General features: G+C 36.8%; 2 protein-coding genes across 4 annotated transcripts; one reads left to right on the top strand and one right to left on the bottom strand.

Annotated features, from left to right (window-relative positions):
* Positions 1–4,456: 4,456 nt before the first annotated feature.
* On the top strand, positions 4,457–8,431 carry LOC133857163 (phosphatidylinositol 4-kinase gamma 3-like). Of its 3 annotated transcripts, none has more exons than XM_062292326.1 (3): positions 4,457–4,652; positions 5,179–7,038; positions 7,730–8,431. In XM_062292326.1, the coding sequence occupies exons 2-3, from the start codon at positions 5,662–5,664 to the stop codon at positions 8,108–8,110; spliced, it is 1,758 nt and encodes a 585-aa protein (XP_062148310.1). In that variant the 5' UTR covers positions 4,457–4,652; positions 5,179–5,661; the 3' UTR covers positions 8,111–8,431. The 3 variants fall into 3 exon arrangements, with proteins under 3 accessions (XP_062148310.1, XP_062148295.1, XP_062148303.1); XM_062292311.1 differs by having other exon boundaries at positions 5,131–7,038; XM_062292319.1 differs by having other exon boundaries at positions 5,107–7,038.
* Positions 8,432–11,853: 3,422 nt separating this feature from the next.
* LOC133857157 (probable pectinesterase/pectinesterase inhibitor 61) lies at positions 11,854–15,333 on the bottom strand. The gene is made up of 3 exons (XM_062292299.1): positions 14,291–15,333; positions 13,746–13,882; positions 11,854–12,813 (listed from the first exon to the last, which is right to left on the bottom strand). Exons 1-3 carry the CDS (start codon positions 15,256–15,258, stop codon positions 12,116–12,118), a joined length of 1,803 nt encoding a protein of 600 aa, XP_062148283.1. The 5' UTR covers positions 15,259–15,333; the 3' UTR covers positions 11,854–12,115.
* Positions 15,334–16,319: the final 986 nt, after the last annotated feature.

Below are 16,319 nucleotides of genomic sequence, written 5' to 3'. Positions count from 1 at the left end.
CTCAAATAAAATAGCATATAACCTTTTGGACTTGATTCATTCATATCTCACCGCAAGAAATGTGTCTAATGGCGAAGGGCCTTTGGTCATATAAGCTATGATGGTGCTCGTTGGGCGATCTTATACCCGGTTCATCAATCAACCGATTGAGAACAATTGCATGGTACCACACTATATCTTCTCCTTTGGCACGTCATTTGGTCATATTATAAGCTATGATGGTGCTTGTTGGGCAATCCTATACCCGATCCATCAATCAACCGACCGAGAATAATTGCATGATATCATACTAGATCTTCTCCCTTGGCACGTCAATAACTGTCTTCATGATTCTCGGCATGATAAATTCACATATAAGTTATGGGATGTAGGGAATATTTGCAATATATCAGTCTCCAATGAAGGTTACAACAAAATATGTTATAAAGAGCGGCAAACATCAAGTAAAATGGGACTTTTCGTTTCCTTCTTTTACACACTACCTCTGCTTTCTCTAAGATTATTTTCATTAATATGTATTGACTATAGCATTGGTGCTATCTCCCGTCAGTTCGCTCTAGTACGCTCTTTTGCTAAATTCTTTTCTCTTTGCAGGTACTTCCAATCATTATCTCGACACACGGTTAACTGTTCTAACAATGTTAAGATTTACTCGATGACGTGTGTACGAAGAAGTTACCAAACATGATTTTCTTTCTCATTGAAACACTACAATTTAGTGCATGCATGTGCCCCCCTCCCCCAATACGTTTTTTTTTTATGGATTCTAGGTTCCCATGATTATACCTGACCATTAATCTCTCTCCCTGCACGTTTGTGAGAAAAAGACATACCAATAATTGTTCTCAATCCACTAAAATTGAACAAAAATTAATAGTAATTATTATTATTATATCAAACTAGGATAAAACAAAGGTAAAAAGTATTGGCGATCCGAGATGTGCCTCTAAAACTGCAATTCTAGGTAATTATTTCAGGGATATGCACCCCATATTGGTTGATTGGCTAAAAGCTTTACTACATGCACTTTAATGGAACCCCGAGGGTTTTGTTCAAGAACAAGGAACACGATTAGTCGTCAAAGGACTCACTGAACGTGCTTGTGTGTTGATGTAATACATAGTGATTAACTGTTGGGAAATTAGAACATTCTTTTGGTTTAACTTTTAAGGCTACAATTTCTAAGATATCTCCCTCCTCCGCCTCCTCTTCCGCCTTACCATTGATGGTTTTCTCTTTTTGCATATCGAAACTATTAGATCTAGATTTGGCGTCCCTTAAACGTCTATAGTAAGATACCTTCTTTATTGGACATCGAAGTGAAGCTCATTTTCAGTAAAGCTCATTTTCAATATTATTTTCTCTGTTATTATTTTCAAGTTTTTCTGTCGTCACAATAGGAGCATTTCTAGAAAACCCAACTTTTAGATTGTCTAAAAAATTGTAGGTTTCAGCGCGCCCTTTCTTAACCTGTGTGCCTAGAAGACATTGGTCTAGTCATATTTAGCCCATTCTTCGAGTTTTTTTTTATTAATTATTATTATTAGGAAAAAATACACATTTCTCTTTCAAAGTACTATCCTATTGTCAATATCTACCCAAACTACCAATTGTATCAATCTTTTTTCTAAACTAGCAAAACAATGTCAATGTCTCAAATGACAAAAATATCATTCATAAAATTATAACATAAAACTATAAACTATAAAATTAAATTAAATTAAATTAAAACGAAAAAAATAAAATAAAAAACCAAGACAATTATATTTTGTTTTTTGTTTTTAATTTTTTTATCTGAAGAAAACTGAAAACTTATATTTTTTTTTTAAAAAAAAAAACAGAAAACAAAAACAAAAAAAAAAAAAAAAAAAAGAAAAACCAAGGCGATCATTCTTTTTTTTTCGTTTTTTAATTTTTAATTTAAAAAAAAAATCATTTTTTTTTCAAATTTTGAGGATATTTTCATCTTATTGAAAAAATTTTAAAGTCATTTTTATCTTTTTGTTGGCCTTAGGGGGACATTGACATTGTTATTTTTGTCTCTTATTATGCTTCTTTTCTTTGTTCTTTTTTTAAGAAGGAGATAATTTCATAAATATCATGAAAACAAACAAGAGCATGAAGCTCTACATAACCAGAGGCGAAGCTCTGATGCAACAATTTCCCGAACACACTTAGGATAACAATCAAACTAAGTCCTATCAGAATCAGGAAAAGCACCCTATTTAGCAAGCATATGTTCAGCCCCATTACCTGACCGCTTAGTATGACAAATCTCCCAATGCTCACAGGTACTACGAACTATTTTAATATCTTCCACAATCTACCCATACATGGTCCAACTAACCCCATTATTTTTTTTTTATTTTTTATTTTTATAGTTGTAACACCTTGAAGAGAGTTAGCTTTCAAGATAATATTCAAGAACCTCTAGTTCTGACAAAATTTCACCGCCCGCAGTGCAGCATAGGCTTCGGCAACCACCGGATCCAAGACTGAGAAAACCGTAAGCAACGGCAAGCACCACCCCATTGTGCTTCTTTTTTCTTTTTTAATTAATACAATCTTGCTTGGAAAAAAAAAAAAAAATTACTTGGCTAATCTCCTCTAGCACTATATAAAATATACGTTTAAACCCTGAGAAAATTCCTGCAGGCTACCACAAGGCTCAAAGAGGTAACTAATATCCAAAAATGTCTTTATCAATTAGCACAAACAAGTTTGAATATTTAAAGGCCCCTATCAGAAAGTTGAAATCTAAAACATAGTCCCTCTTCTTTTTCTATTTTGTTGGGTCTTTCTCATACAAAATATTAAAATAAAATAAATAAATATTATAGCGGGATTACAAATGTAGCTAGAAATCATTGTATTATTTTTACTATAGTTATGAGTCTTAATTAATGTTAAGGCCACAAGTAATATTTTAGTCCCACATTGAAAATATGAGTAATTCACGAATGGATTATAAAAATACTTGTGAGTGGTAAGTTACGCATTAATTCCTTACTTACAACCTACAAAGTGATACCAAACTTTTTAAATAATTTTAAAAATCACATTTTTATTAACTTCATTTTGAAATTACTATCTTTCGAAATGCTAAACCAAATGGACACTTAATTAAACTCAGCTGGAACAAAGCTTCATATACCTTCAATATTATAATTAAAAAAAAAAAAAGGACAGAAATTTCTTACAAACCAGTTTGTAGGAAATTTCACACAACCCACATATAAGATTGAAATGCGTCATTTAAACATGTAAGAAACATATGTTTTTTTTTATTATTAATATTATTAAAAAAGTACATGTTTTAATAACATATGCTTTTCATATGCCAATAAACACATGTAATCTTATTCGTGGGTCGTGTAAAATTTTCTACAAACAATTTCTATCAAAAAAACAAAATCAATCAAAGTTTGCCACCATCACGTGACTCAGCACGTGATGGCAGGCTCTAATTAGCCCATCTAAGATTCTTAGATGACGTGGCAAGGATCTTTTGCTCCACCGCCGTTCCACGTTGAGAAGCGTTGAAAAAGAGTAAAATATAAATATAAATTAGGCCAAGTTAAAGTGGATTTGCTTACTCAGTTGCCTCCACGTCATTTCCGTCAGGTTTAACGTCCGTTTATGAAGTTGATAATTTGCTTTTATTATATGCATCCGTACAAAAGATGCCGATTTATCTTTGTTTATTATTATTACTCTTTATGGAAATATCTTTACTGCTTTTCGCCAAGTTGAACGTAGACATAAATCCTATTTGAGGATTTTTATTTAAAAGTATATTTTGTAGGCATCATGTTACCGTGCTGTTGTAGTCGAGGACAAAAAGGTATTTATTGCGGCTGTGATTATTATTATTTTCTCTCTAGAACCATCTCAATAGTTGTTAATTTTGGTGAAATATCCTTCATATTTCAAAAATATATTAACCAATATTTTTATTGTCATTTATTTTTTCTTAATCACAATAAGAGAAAGCACCTTTCAAAGAAAATTAAAAAAGAAAAGTTTTTCTCTTAGCTGGATCGGAAAAAATTCATTCAATATAATTTATTAGGTTTATGTATATTCTTAGTTCTCACGTGCTCTAAAGACAAATGTCAATTTAATTGACTGAATTGAAATAAAACATATTAAAACATATTTTTTAATTTTGTTTACTACTAAAAGTTTTCAATTATTTTTTATACCCCAAAAGCTATTTTTTATCCCAATAATTGATTTCACATTTTTTTCCCAACTTTTTTCAAACTCTCATAATTCTCTCACCCTAAAATATAACGTCCGTTTACTCCGCCAAACGCTGTCGTTAAACTTCGATCAACTAAAATTTTTAATTATTCTTTTTAAATAATTAGGTTAATATGTTAAAAACTTGTAAATGAGTCATTAGGTCCATCCGTCCATCTCTATAAATACCCCCATTTGATTCAGACACTGTTAGCCTTCATCTCTCTCTCTCTCTCTCTCTCTTTCTCTAACCGTAAAAATTTCTCGGGAAAAAAGTTCGAGAAACTTCCGGATTCTCGGAGAACTTGGGAGGGAACCAATGGAGAGAGAAAAATTTCCAAAATCGTTTTAGATTTTTCTTTTCATCGTCATCGTGCCTGAATTGCCTCCGATTTTCGCTTCTCCAGGTATTTTTGAAATAACTTTTCTGTTAGATTTTACGTTGTCAATATTTACTGTTTGGTTACTGAGAAAATTGCGAGGAAAAGAGTTGAACTGAGATTTAATCAGCGAATTCTTCTCTCTTTTTTTTTTTTTACTTTTTTTTGTGCGCGTGATTTAAATTTAGCATTTAAAAAAAAATATATATTTCGAAAGAAAGAAAGGAAATTTGAAATCTGTGGTGCTTCGAGAGCTCTAGTTAACTGAGATTATTTGGTTTACTTGTGATGACTTTACATTATTTTTTAGAAATACAAAGCAATGAAGAAAATTAAGAATGAGTACTATGCAATTTAATTTTTTTGGTTTCTTTCGAAGTTTCTGGAATCAAAGAAGCATTTTAGACTTTAGTCTCTAATTGCAATGATTCACAAAGATGTAGTCTTTTTAAATTTCTTTTCCTGTTTCTTTGGTGAGTAGGTTCTTTCTTGAATCTGATTGCAGAATTTTTGGCTATTGGCACGGGATTCAATTTGGAATTCGAATTTGCAGGGAAGGGTTGCAAGTTCTCAGCAATTCGAGGAGTGACATAAACCCTAATTTTGGTGGACGAAAGAAAGAAAACCACTAAGTCGTAAGTCTAACGTAAACCCTACTTCTCATGAAGAAAGCAATTCAAGGCGTGAAATAAGTCCTAATTTGGCCGAACGAATCTTTGGATTTCTTTAGGGTTCTAATTTGGTTCTGACCAAACTTTAGGAAGAAAAAAAATTGTATTATATGCGTGAAGATTTAATTCTTGGGTTTTTTAGGCTTTTTCGGATATTGACTGATTTTGGAGTATTGGTACCCAAAAAGAAAATGAAAAAGAGAGAGAGAGAGAGAGAATGTAAAGGAATCTTTCTGTTGGATTCAGGCTCTTTTACCTATTAAATGGGTTTTTCCCATAAGAACATGAGTTATTTTTTATGAGTGTTAGGGTTACAGCTTTTACGTGATACACATCGAAGGGGATTTGATTCTGTCAGATAAGCAATGTCGATTGGCATTGTAGCACTTAGCCCAGTGTTGGAAGAGTCTTTAAGTTTCCCAGGTACTTTCACCGGCTGGTGTGGCCCACGCTCAAGTGACTCAATCTTGATTTTTCTCTCTGTTTCTGGGTCAGTGATTCCCATGCATGTTATGGAGTCGGATTCGATTGCTTCAGTGAAGCTGAGAATCCAGACCTGCAAGGGATTTTTTGTGAAGAAGCAGAAACTGGTTTTTGAAGGGAGAGAATTGGCTCGGAATAATTCTCGTGTCCGAGACTATGGGTTAACGGATGGGAATATATTACATTTGGTGCTAAGACTCTCAGATCTCCAAGCTATTACGGTTAGGACTGTATGTGGGAAGGAGTTTGAGTTCCATATTGAGAGGAATAGAAACGTGGGTTATGTGAAGCAGCAGATTGCTAAGAAGGGGAAAGGGTTTTTTGATCACAAGGATCAAGAACTGATATGTGATGGTGAAGAGCTTGAAGATCAGAGATTGATTAATGAAATCTGCAAAGATAATGATGTTGTGATTCACTTGCTGGTTAGGAAATCTGCCAAAGTACATGCTAAACCTGTTGAGAAATATTTAGAAGTGTCTATTGAAGCACCAAGTCTTAATGAGAAGGGGTCTGGTGTGGGAGAATACCAGCGGGGGACGCTATCTGTGGGACATCCGGTCATAATAGAGAGGAAGAAATTGCGAAGAAATTTTATTTTGGAACCTGTAGTTGTTGATGCTAAGATTGAGCTGCCAGTAGTAATTAGAGAGCTTATTAACTCTACTTTTGATGGGTTAGAGAGAGGCAATGAGCCGATTCAGTCTTCAGAGGGATCGGGAGGAGCTTATTTCATGCAGGATTCTTCTGGTCTGAAGTATGTGTCTGTTTTTAAGCCAATTGATGAGGAGCCGATGGCTGTGAATAATCCTCGGGGGCTACCTTTGTCACTTGATGGTGAAGGCTTGAAGAAGGGAACACGAGTAGGAGAAGGTGCATTGAGGGAAGTTGCAGCGTACATTTTGGATTATCCAAGGAATGGGCCTAACTCATTTTATGATGAGGAAGGCTTTGCTGGGGTTCCCCCCACGGTTATGGTCAAGTGCTCGCATAGAGGATTCAATCATCCAGCAGGTTATGAATGTGCGTCCAAGAATGTTAAGATTGGGTCGCTGCAGATGTTTGCAAAGAATAGTGGAAGTTGTGAGGATATGGGTCCTCGTGCTTTCCCTGTGAATGAGGTACACAAGATATCAGTGTTGGACATAAGGTTGGCAAATGCAGATAGGCATGCTGGGAATATATTGATTAGCAAAGATGGTGAAGATGGTCAGATTGTGCTTATTCCCATTGATCATGGCTACTGCTTGCCTGAGAATGTAAGTTTTTTTTTTTTTTGTTCTGTCAATTTTTGAATATTATACTGGATATTAGTTTGTTTTGTGTTAACATGTTCAAAGGGTTTCTTCCATTTGTTGCTTATTCAATCCGCATATAGTGTCACTGATTTTCATGAAACCAATTTACCTGTGGTATTGCCCTCAAATTCTTTCTTCAAATGCTTAGAATTGAATCTAATACATCATTGATGTGTTTGTCAATATGTTTTACATATAATATACTTCAAAATCCTAATCAATGTCTGTTATTAATAAACTAGAGAAAAACTTTAGTGCTTGGCCGGCTGATGTGCTTATTGCAACTCTGTGCCATTGCATGATATGTTTTCAATTGCTCTTTCTAGTTTTATAGTGTATCAAGCATTTCAGCATTAGTGTGATCTGCTTTCTTGTAGAATTTGCATTATTTTAATTGATTTTCTGTAATGTTATGCTTTCCATGAAAATTGCATTGTACATAATCCATATTTTTCCTAGATCATTGCATTCTCGCCTCCAAAATATTTTTTGTAATGTTAAGTTTTCCTTTTTCTTGCTGAGCAACATTGAAATTGATTGGTGAACCATTCTATAGCAGTATATGAACTCTCTGTGGCTCTGTTTCTAGAATTTTAGGCCTCAGCATTTATGTCCATTATTTTCCTCTCATTTTTACTTCTCCTCATTGCAGTTCAAAGATTGCACATTTGACTGGCTCTACTGGCCTCAAGCTCATGAACCTTACTCTACTGATACAATTGATTACATCAGATTGCTAGATGCTGAACAAGATATTGAACTTCTGAAGTTCCATGGGTGGGACATACCGGCTGAATGTGCCCGCACCCTTCGCATTTCCACCATGCTCCTGAAAAAGGGCGCAGAGAGAGGACTCACTCCCTTTGCCATTGGAAGCATCATGTGCAGAGAGACCCTGAAGAAGGAATCTGTGATTGAGCAGATTGTACAAGTAGCACAAGAAGCTGCACTCCCAGGTACAAGCGAAGCTGCATTTCTTGAATCTGTGTCAGTGATCATGGATCGGCACCTTGATAAACTTTTTGCTACATAGTAAATGTTTAGGCGGTATCATAAATGTGCATATATGTGTATGACGAATGATAGCGGGTCCACTCTTATCTTTTCACGGACTGCCCATTTCATGTACTGTTTCCTTGTTGCCCGAATTTGTTTCCCCCATCTTGTTTTGTTCATAGATCTACAGGCTAGTTCAGCAAAAACCCCTCCTTTCTTTCCTTGTGTGTCATTCTCCTCTTGTACCCAAAAATATCTTCGAACATTGACCAAAACGAATTAATACTGGGATGTCTTATCTCAATGTTATCGTGTACTTATGTAGAATATCATAATACAAGTACATATTTTTGTGGCATGATTTTAGGCTCTCTGTTGTTTAGTGTTTATGGCTTTCTGTTGTTTAGTTTGTTTCATTTTGTGGAAGCATTTTATTTACCAAAATCCGAAAGAAACATTGGGGATTGTGACCTAGGGATGTAAACGAGCCAAGCTCGGGCGAGTAGTGCATGTCCAAGCTTGGCTCATTTAAATTTATCACAAGCTTGAGCCGAGCTCGAGCTTTTTTATCACAAGCCACTCTCGAGCTTATTTATCACGAGCTCATATGACAAGTTTTAAAAATTAAAAATTAACCTCAATTCGATTCGAAAAAAGAAATACCAATATTTTGTGGTAAAGTGATTCAGTTACCACTAGTTCCTAATCTTTATAGACTATATTACTATGAATTGTATACTTATGAGTTAGAATTTATGAATTATGTGACATTATATATATATATCACATATGAATTGTTAGATCATATTATATAATTTACATGATTAAATCATATTTAGTCACTAGTCATACAAAATAAGTGTTGTTATCTTGTTGATATAAATGATGAATCATATGTTTATTACATAATTTACATTATATAATGAAGATACACTATGCCCTATCAGTATATCACTTAAATTATAAGATTTAGTATTATATAAACGAGCTAGTCGGGTTTTAAACAAGCAAGCCGAGTTTTATACGAGTTTGTATCGTTTAATAATCGAATATATTTTCGTGTCCACGAGTACATTTAATAATTGAGTCGCGAACGAGCCGAGCCCGAGCCTCACGGGTAGCTTTGCTTCGTTTACATATTTAGGATTGTCACACCACATGGTTGTAACTTAAGAGGAAGGAAAAAGAGATGTTGGAAAGTGGGTGGTAATTAAGCATGAAATGTTTTGCCAAGTAAATTTGCATGGAATGGAGAACATGTTTTTTCCTTTCTTTAAAAAATAAAAAATAAAAAATATGTCGGTTACTTTCATCTTCCTTCCGGTAGATTCTTTAGGGTTCTTCTCAAAACAGCCTAAAGTTTTGACATATAATTTATAAAGTTAATAAAAATATTTCTTTGAAGTTGCAATCAAATCAATTCTCTCTATCATTTAAGAGCATTTACAACCGCTTTCTTAAAGGGGAGTTGTTTCCTAAAATTTAGGAAATTTTTTAAGAAAGTCATAAAAGCCATTCCATAGCAGCTTTTCTAAAATTTTCTATTCCTAGGGAAGTGAACAGAGCTTCCCAATCCCATCCAATATTATAATCATAAAAATCTCTCTCTCATGCCACGCAACTCGCCTCTCTACTTCCTCTCATCTTCTTCTTCGTTCAGCCATATCCCATCCAACAATGTAGAAGCCCATCCCACCAGAAATTTCGCCAGAAAGCAACCTTCCATCTTCAACCGGCGCTGATCGGGCCATGGGATCCAGAGCCATGTATAAGAGCAGGTTCATGATGTGTGGCTTCTCAGCTTCTAAGGTGAGCAGAATCCCCTGGACAACAGACTTCAAGGCCCATCTGGCGGTGGACCCGACGCAAACCTAGAAGCTGAAGAGACGGAACAAGGGATTCACTGTTGCTGGCCAAGACGATCCCAAAAACGACGGGTAGCAAAGCAAGGTAAACCTTACCGAACTCTTTTCTACATATGATGAGAAATGCAAAAATGGCCGTGAAGAACAGCGTGGTGGCACCGACGAACGACACGGCGTGGTGAGGTAATGGAAGGCCATAGAAGAAAACGTGCGGTAGAGAGAGAGTATTGATAAAATATCTAAAGAATAAAAAAAGTAAAAAGTAAATGTAAAAAAACGATATTTTAATGTTATAGAAAAAAGTAATGGGAAGCTGTTGTGTGATATTTTTTGAGAGGAAAGTAAAAAGTAGTTTTATTCTTTATATTTAAGAAAAATGGTGGAGAAACTGCTATGAATGCTCTAACATACACTTTGAAGCGGTCCTACTCCTCATCAACGTATCACCACCCTCAAGATAGTTGTGGTCCTTGCTTGCTAACCAGAGCAGTTGTGTTGTATTACAAATAAGCATATTTTCTGAGCAAAAGCTTTTGGGGTATATGGGATTGGAGTCGGCCATGTTTGGTAGAAGAGGAGTCAGAGGAGGAGGACGAGTGCATCCAAAAGCAAAATAATGCATATCCCATACGCCCACCCATACTGTGCTGCTGAACCAAAAATGGGTAGAGGCATGTGAGAGTTTGGTGTTTTGTAGCACAGAACTCAAAATGAGAAATGGATAATGGTTTTAGAATCATTTGCAGCTTGACTGGAACATTGCCGCCCCACCGGCCAGCCCTGCCGAACTCCCGATTAAAGGAATAGGACTAGAGGAGGGGCCCAAAGATGGCTCGAGTTTTGCCAAATAATACATGGAAGCAAAAGTAGTTGCACCTTTAAAAGTACTTTAAATGCCGACTTTGGTAGATTGGGGAGGTGAAGTTCTGTACTTCTATTTCTGATTTTCGTTTCTCTCTTGCTGGGAATGGAAATGAGGGCTAAAAATTCGAATAATTTGAATTAAGATAAAACAAAATTATTGTATTTATATTATTGTATTTATATAGTCTTTCGGGTTGAAGCGTATCACGAAAAACACTTGTAATTATTTTCTTTCTATCCGCTTGAGTGTCGCTGGTGTGTTCCGGAATCAAAGAACTATGAGCTAGCTTGTTTGGCAAGAACAATAAAAAAATTTTCTCCCTTTTTACATTTATCTAAAAAATAATCATCTTCAAAACATTTTAATTTTATATCATATCAATAATTTTTTATTATTATTTAAATAAAAAAAATTCACCATAATACAAATTTTTTTTACTTTTCTATAAAAATTCGTTTTTATTTATATCACATCCATCATTTTCAACTCACACTATCAATTTCTCTTCCATTACCACACATGGCTACGTAAAATCTATTGGCCATAAAAGTATTAGAGGGCTGAATTCAATGCAATTTGAGGTACAGACGTACAGGTTTTAATGAGCAGCGATGTGGGGGCAGTTCTCAGTCGGCCCTACGGGCTACCGACACCATTACGCCGAAATAATTAAATCTCAGCCACACAATTTTGTTGAAAGTGAAAGCCAACACCACAAGATGGAACTGAACCAGAGTCAATTAACAAAATGTCACTACTGCCCTCGTACCATCCCTTTCTTATTTCTTTTTGTTAAAAAAATAATTCTTATTAAGACGTACATTTTCTACTTAGAAATCCTACTTAAATTAATGATGTACATTTTGTTGACATTGTTAAGCGACCATGACAAGAAATATAAGCGATATTCATTAATTCTTAGCCTCTATTACATATTTGAGTTAAAATCAACAAAATTAACAAGAACAATTACTGTTACATAATAATTAATGAAATACATTTAAATAAATAAGAAAAAAAAACTTGAAAACCTATATATATATATATGGGTTTAAGCCAACACCTTATCACCAAATATATGGATAAGGATTTTCTGTTATTAGGTTAATTGAATGTGTAAATTTTCAACGATTTAAGAGAAGAGAGTTGCCGAGTCTACTTGCTTAAGACAGTTTAAGATGCAAAATCTATCTGCCCAGGACAAGTGAGTCTCGCAACTCCTCAACTGCCCAATTTTTTGTAAAATTTAAACAATCTAATAACAAGAAATCCCAATCCCCTACTAATATTATATATGGTACACTTGTGTAATTTACTCTGCTAGCCCCGCTAAGAATGCCACCCCAGTAGAGGGTAACCATGAAGAACCAGAAATGAATTGTGCAACAGTGAACTTGACCGCCTCCACAGTCGATGTGATGACGCGGTACCCTGGCCATTTGACCCGTTGCCCTACCGCTGCTCCGGGACCATAATTCATGTATTCACCATAATACAATGTATCCAAAGCAAATGTTGAATTCCACTCTAGCCACCCTCGTGGCTGTACATGATCACCCATAAAGGATAGCATGTACACAACCCTGGAATAAAGCTTCCATGGGCGGCCCAGATATGTTGGGAAGCTACCTTTGGATGCCTCAAGATCCGAGACGGCGAGGATCCGGCAAGCATGGATGGAAATACCTGTGTTTTGGTTGGGGTCTTTTCGGTTTTGGGCGGTGATGGTGTTCTTTTGGGAGGGCATTGGCTTGCGAGCGTAGAGGCTACAATTTTGGAATACCACAGCAGCATTGCCAAAGATGAAGTCCACTGTGCCATAAATGTCACATTCTCGGAAGAATTGGCGATTGGAGTGAACATAGAGTGTGTCTTGGTACCCAATGACATTGCACCGATAGACCACGGAGTGGTCAGCACCAACTCGGAGCGCCACTGCTTGGTGATTGCCTGGACCAGCCGAATTCTCAAAAGTCATATCTCGAGCGATGAAACCTGCTCCGGTTGCCGCTGCATGCATGAGAGTAGGACTTAGAGAGTTAATTAAGCTAAATGGAAATTAAGAACTTAAATGAAAGCTAGGGGGTTAAACATTTTTTTTGGGGGGGTATCTATCACAATAATAATAATAATGAATACACATAGGAATGTAATACAATGAATTAAGGAGTAAATGGATGGGAAGCTTAGTAGCTTTTGATTAGCAACCAAATAAGCTATATTGATTTTCCAACAAGAATATACCCGATGATTAATCGGATATAAATTTTCAATAATTTTATCATTCGTATTATTAATAATTTGAACAGTTAATTTACAAGAGTTTCTAAGAAACTTATTTATTCAAGCAGATCTCAAAAAGTTCACCTACTTATTTAGACAAATAAATCTCATAAAGCTCTCGCACATTTGTCGGGAGCATACTTAGCCACCTCCAATAATGCCATTCTCCTTCTTTAAATTGTAGCCACCGGTTAAGTTTGGGACAATGTTTGTCCATTTATGTTTATAAGCAAAGACTTAGATATATGATTTGATTGTACGTACGACAAGAATCGCATAATTGGCTTAAGATGTTTCACTGAAAACGAGAACCTTCACTAATTTGATTAAAATAATCAAATCCACGTCTGGTTAGCCAATTTGATTAAAATAATCACTAATTTGATATTTTTAAAAAAAAGAAAAAGAAAAAGAAAAAGATTATTTGAATTAAAATAACAATATTTCTTAATGAAAAAAGAAAAAAAAAAAAAAAGAAGGAAAAAAACAAAAAATCATATTTCATAAGCAAACATTTGTGTACAAGTGTTCGAATAACAGGAATCTAGTAAAAGCATGCAAAGTATAAAAGGACAGGCCACGTGCAACTCCTACTACGTCGTCATCATCCAGACTGTTAAACACAACTTGCCAAACAACCTGGTTTAACCCACACTTACCGAAGGAAGCGGTGTGGAATGTCGTCATATTCTGGTGAACATTTTTGCTACCCGATATCACCGTTTTACCCCTCCCATCTCCGATGAACATCAAGTTCGTCTTCTTCCTTCCCACCTTCAGATTCTCCTCCTCGTACCTGAAATTATCACATCACAAAGTCAAAGTCAAAAAAAAAAAAAAAAAAAAAACCCTTTCATTCCCATTCAAATTCATTCGTTCTAAAATATAATATGGATACGAAATTTCAATCAAGAATAAGGGGTATTTTTGTAAATTCGCAAATCATTCACATGTTTATAGTATTTCATGATTATTGCGGTGAAGTCAATTAGTCAATCGCACCCCTAAAAGAAAGACAAAAAGCTTCAGAGAATTTTTTATTTTATTTTATTTTTTCACGTAATTATTACACTGTTAACCACCGCCGTTTCAAAATTTTCAATTTTAACGTAAAGTGACGAAAGCTGTAAAGAAAAAAGTCGAGTAAAAAATCAAAAAAAGAAAAGAAAGCGAGAAAAGTGTACCACCGACTTTACGTCTTTACCTTCCTGCCCTCACGTAAATAATCGTCCGCCGACTGCTATGCTCGGGCGCTTTCTTAATCGCCTCCGCAATCGTCTTGTACGTGCCGTTCCCATCCTTGGACACCACTATATCGGCCTGTATCCCCGATACGGGCAAGCCCAGCAACTTCCTCTCCCTCTCGCCCAACCATCGCGGCAAACCACCGGCATTCTCCTCCGAAATATCGGATTCCATTAGCCGACGCCGGTTCTGTATCGGAACCCCCGAGAAGTCGTTGGTATCGCTCCCAGAGAATATCGCCAGGCAGTTGCTCAAAAGCTCCGCCAGGTCCTTCAGCCTCGCGGCCATCTGGTCCTTCACGGGTCCGCTCAGGTCCGCGAGTCCCTCCGTACATGTGTCCTGGTTCGTGAGCGCCGCGCTCAGCCACGTCAACACGTCGTTCGTGGAAGCGGCCGCACCGGACAGCTGCTCGCCCCCGATGGAGAGCAGCGCGCGAGACAGCGCGTCCACGGAGTCCTCGAGGAGCTCCAGGCAGTCGTCGAAGGCGAACCGTACACGTGGTTCCATCTGGAGGTAGGAGATCCCGGAGGAGCTGTACACTGCCTTGCTCAGGTGCTGCAGCGTCATGTTGAGGGAAATGTGGACGAGGTCCCGCTCGGACGCCTTGGTCGAGCCCGGAAAGTCCAGCAGCGAGTTCACGCACAGGTCCGGGAACCGGGTCTTGCTGCAGGTCTTGGATATAGCCCGGGTCGGAGTACGGTGAACCGATGATCCGGATTGGCCGGATGCCCGGGTCCGGAGCCCGATCAGGACAGCCGCGGAGGCGGCGGACGCGACGAGCAGCGTAATTGAGAGCATGGAGAGGAGGATTATCTTGTTCCTCCTGCTTGGCGGTTGGGGTGATGACGCTGGTTGCTCTGGTTGGTTGGGATGTAGCCTGGATGGCCCGCCAACCGGGTCGGACGGTTCGAGCCTACCGTAGCCCATGTTTGTTTGCTGGGGGTTCTGAAAGAGAGTTGCTAAAATTAATTAACGAGAGAGAGTTGATTGAGGTGTAGGTGTGAGTGTGTGGGTTATATATATATATATATATACATGAGGAGGCGAAGAGAGAGAGAGAGAGTAAAGGAGGTTGGTTGGTGTGAGGTCGACGTCTGGGAGGGGAATGAGCTGGCGGCTACTTCCATAGGTGCCCACTGTCCACTGATGTGTTAGAAAGGCAGTGAGACTGTGGATTTCAGTAAAAGTGAGTGTGTGCGAGTGATTCTCTTAACTATTAAGCTAACTGGGTTTTTTTTTTTTATTTATTTATTTATTTATTATTATTATTATTATTATTTTAATAGATAGCTAACTGCTATCCTTAGTCTTAAGCTTTTCTGCTTCCTCATTAGTGGATATTGGAATTTTTCTTTCTTCCAAAGGAGTTTCACCAAACTTAGCTTAGCAGCTCTTTTGTATATATATATATATATTTTTGAATAATACTAGAACTACTACGTAGTAGTTTTTTATTATTTTTCAGCTTATTAGCAAATGTAAATCGGTTGTAGGTCTAGCATATATTACTCGTGTTTTTTGTTCTATATGAATTGAGTAATGCTATGTAAGTAGACTTCGAGACGGACCTGCATTGAGACCCCATGTGCCATGGCCCCTTGTGTTCTGAAAAAAATTCATGATAATATAGTTTGTTAAATAAAAAAATGAGCCCATAATTGAAACCTTGGCCTTGGCTAGTTGCCGGTTGGCCCTTAGGCCTTAGACTTCTTTGGCTCGTCTCGTAAAAAATTTTGGTTCCGTCCCTGAATAGACTGACCGACTCTCTTGATTATATAACTTGATTATGTATTGCTAAGTCTTTTTCTTGTACTTTATAGGATGAAATGGTTCCATCAGCAAAGATCGATGTGAGTTTTGTCAAACAAGAAATTATATACATTTCTTTCTCATTCTGGTCCAAATTTCTCATTAAAAGGTAAAACTCTTTGCCAAGCAACTACTACGTGTTAGATATGGTTAACCAAAAGCCAGGAATCATTATCTAA

The sequence above is a fragment of the Alnus glutinosa genome, chromosome 1, assembly GCF_958979055.1.
Source record: "Alnus glutinosa chromosome 1, dhAlnGlut1.1, whole genome shotgun sequence".
Classification (NCBI taxonomy): domain Eukaryota; kingdom Viridiplantae; phylum Streptophyta; class Magnoliopsida; order Fagales; family Betulaceae; genus Alnus; species Alnus glutinosa.
The sequence above is the reverse complement of the archived record's forward strand: the minus strand, read 5'-3'. Positions and strand labels throughout refer to the sequence as shown.

Excerpts from the sequence above, each read along its gene's own strand:
- LOC133857163 (XM_062292326.1), top strand. The coding sequence starts at position 5,662 with ATGTCGATTGGCATTGTAGCACTTAGCCCAGTGTTGGAAGAGTCTTTA. Across the intron at positions 7,039-7,729 it reads GCTACTGCTTGCCTGAGAAT|TTCAAAGATTGCACATTTGA; the intron begins GTAAGTTTTTTT and ends TCCTCATTGCAG.
- LOC133857157 (XM_062292299.1), bottom strand. The coding sequence starts at position 15,258 with ATGGGCTACGGTAGGCTCGAACCGTCCGACCCGGTTGGCGGGCCATCC. Across the intron at positions 13,883-14,290 it reads ATTTACGTGAGGGCAGGAAG|GTACGAGGAGGAGAATCTGA; the intron begins GTAAAGACGTAA and ends TGATAATTTCAG. Across the intron at positions 12,814-13,745 it reads ATTCCACACCGCTTCCTTCG|CGGCAACCGGAGCAGGTTTC; the intron begins GTAAGTGTGGGT and ends TCATGCATGCAG.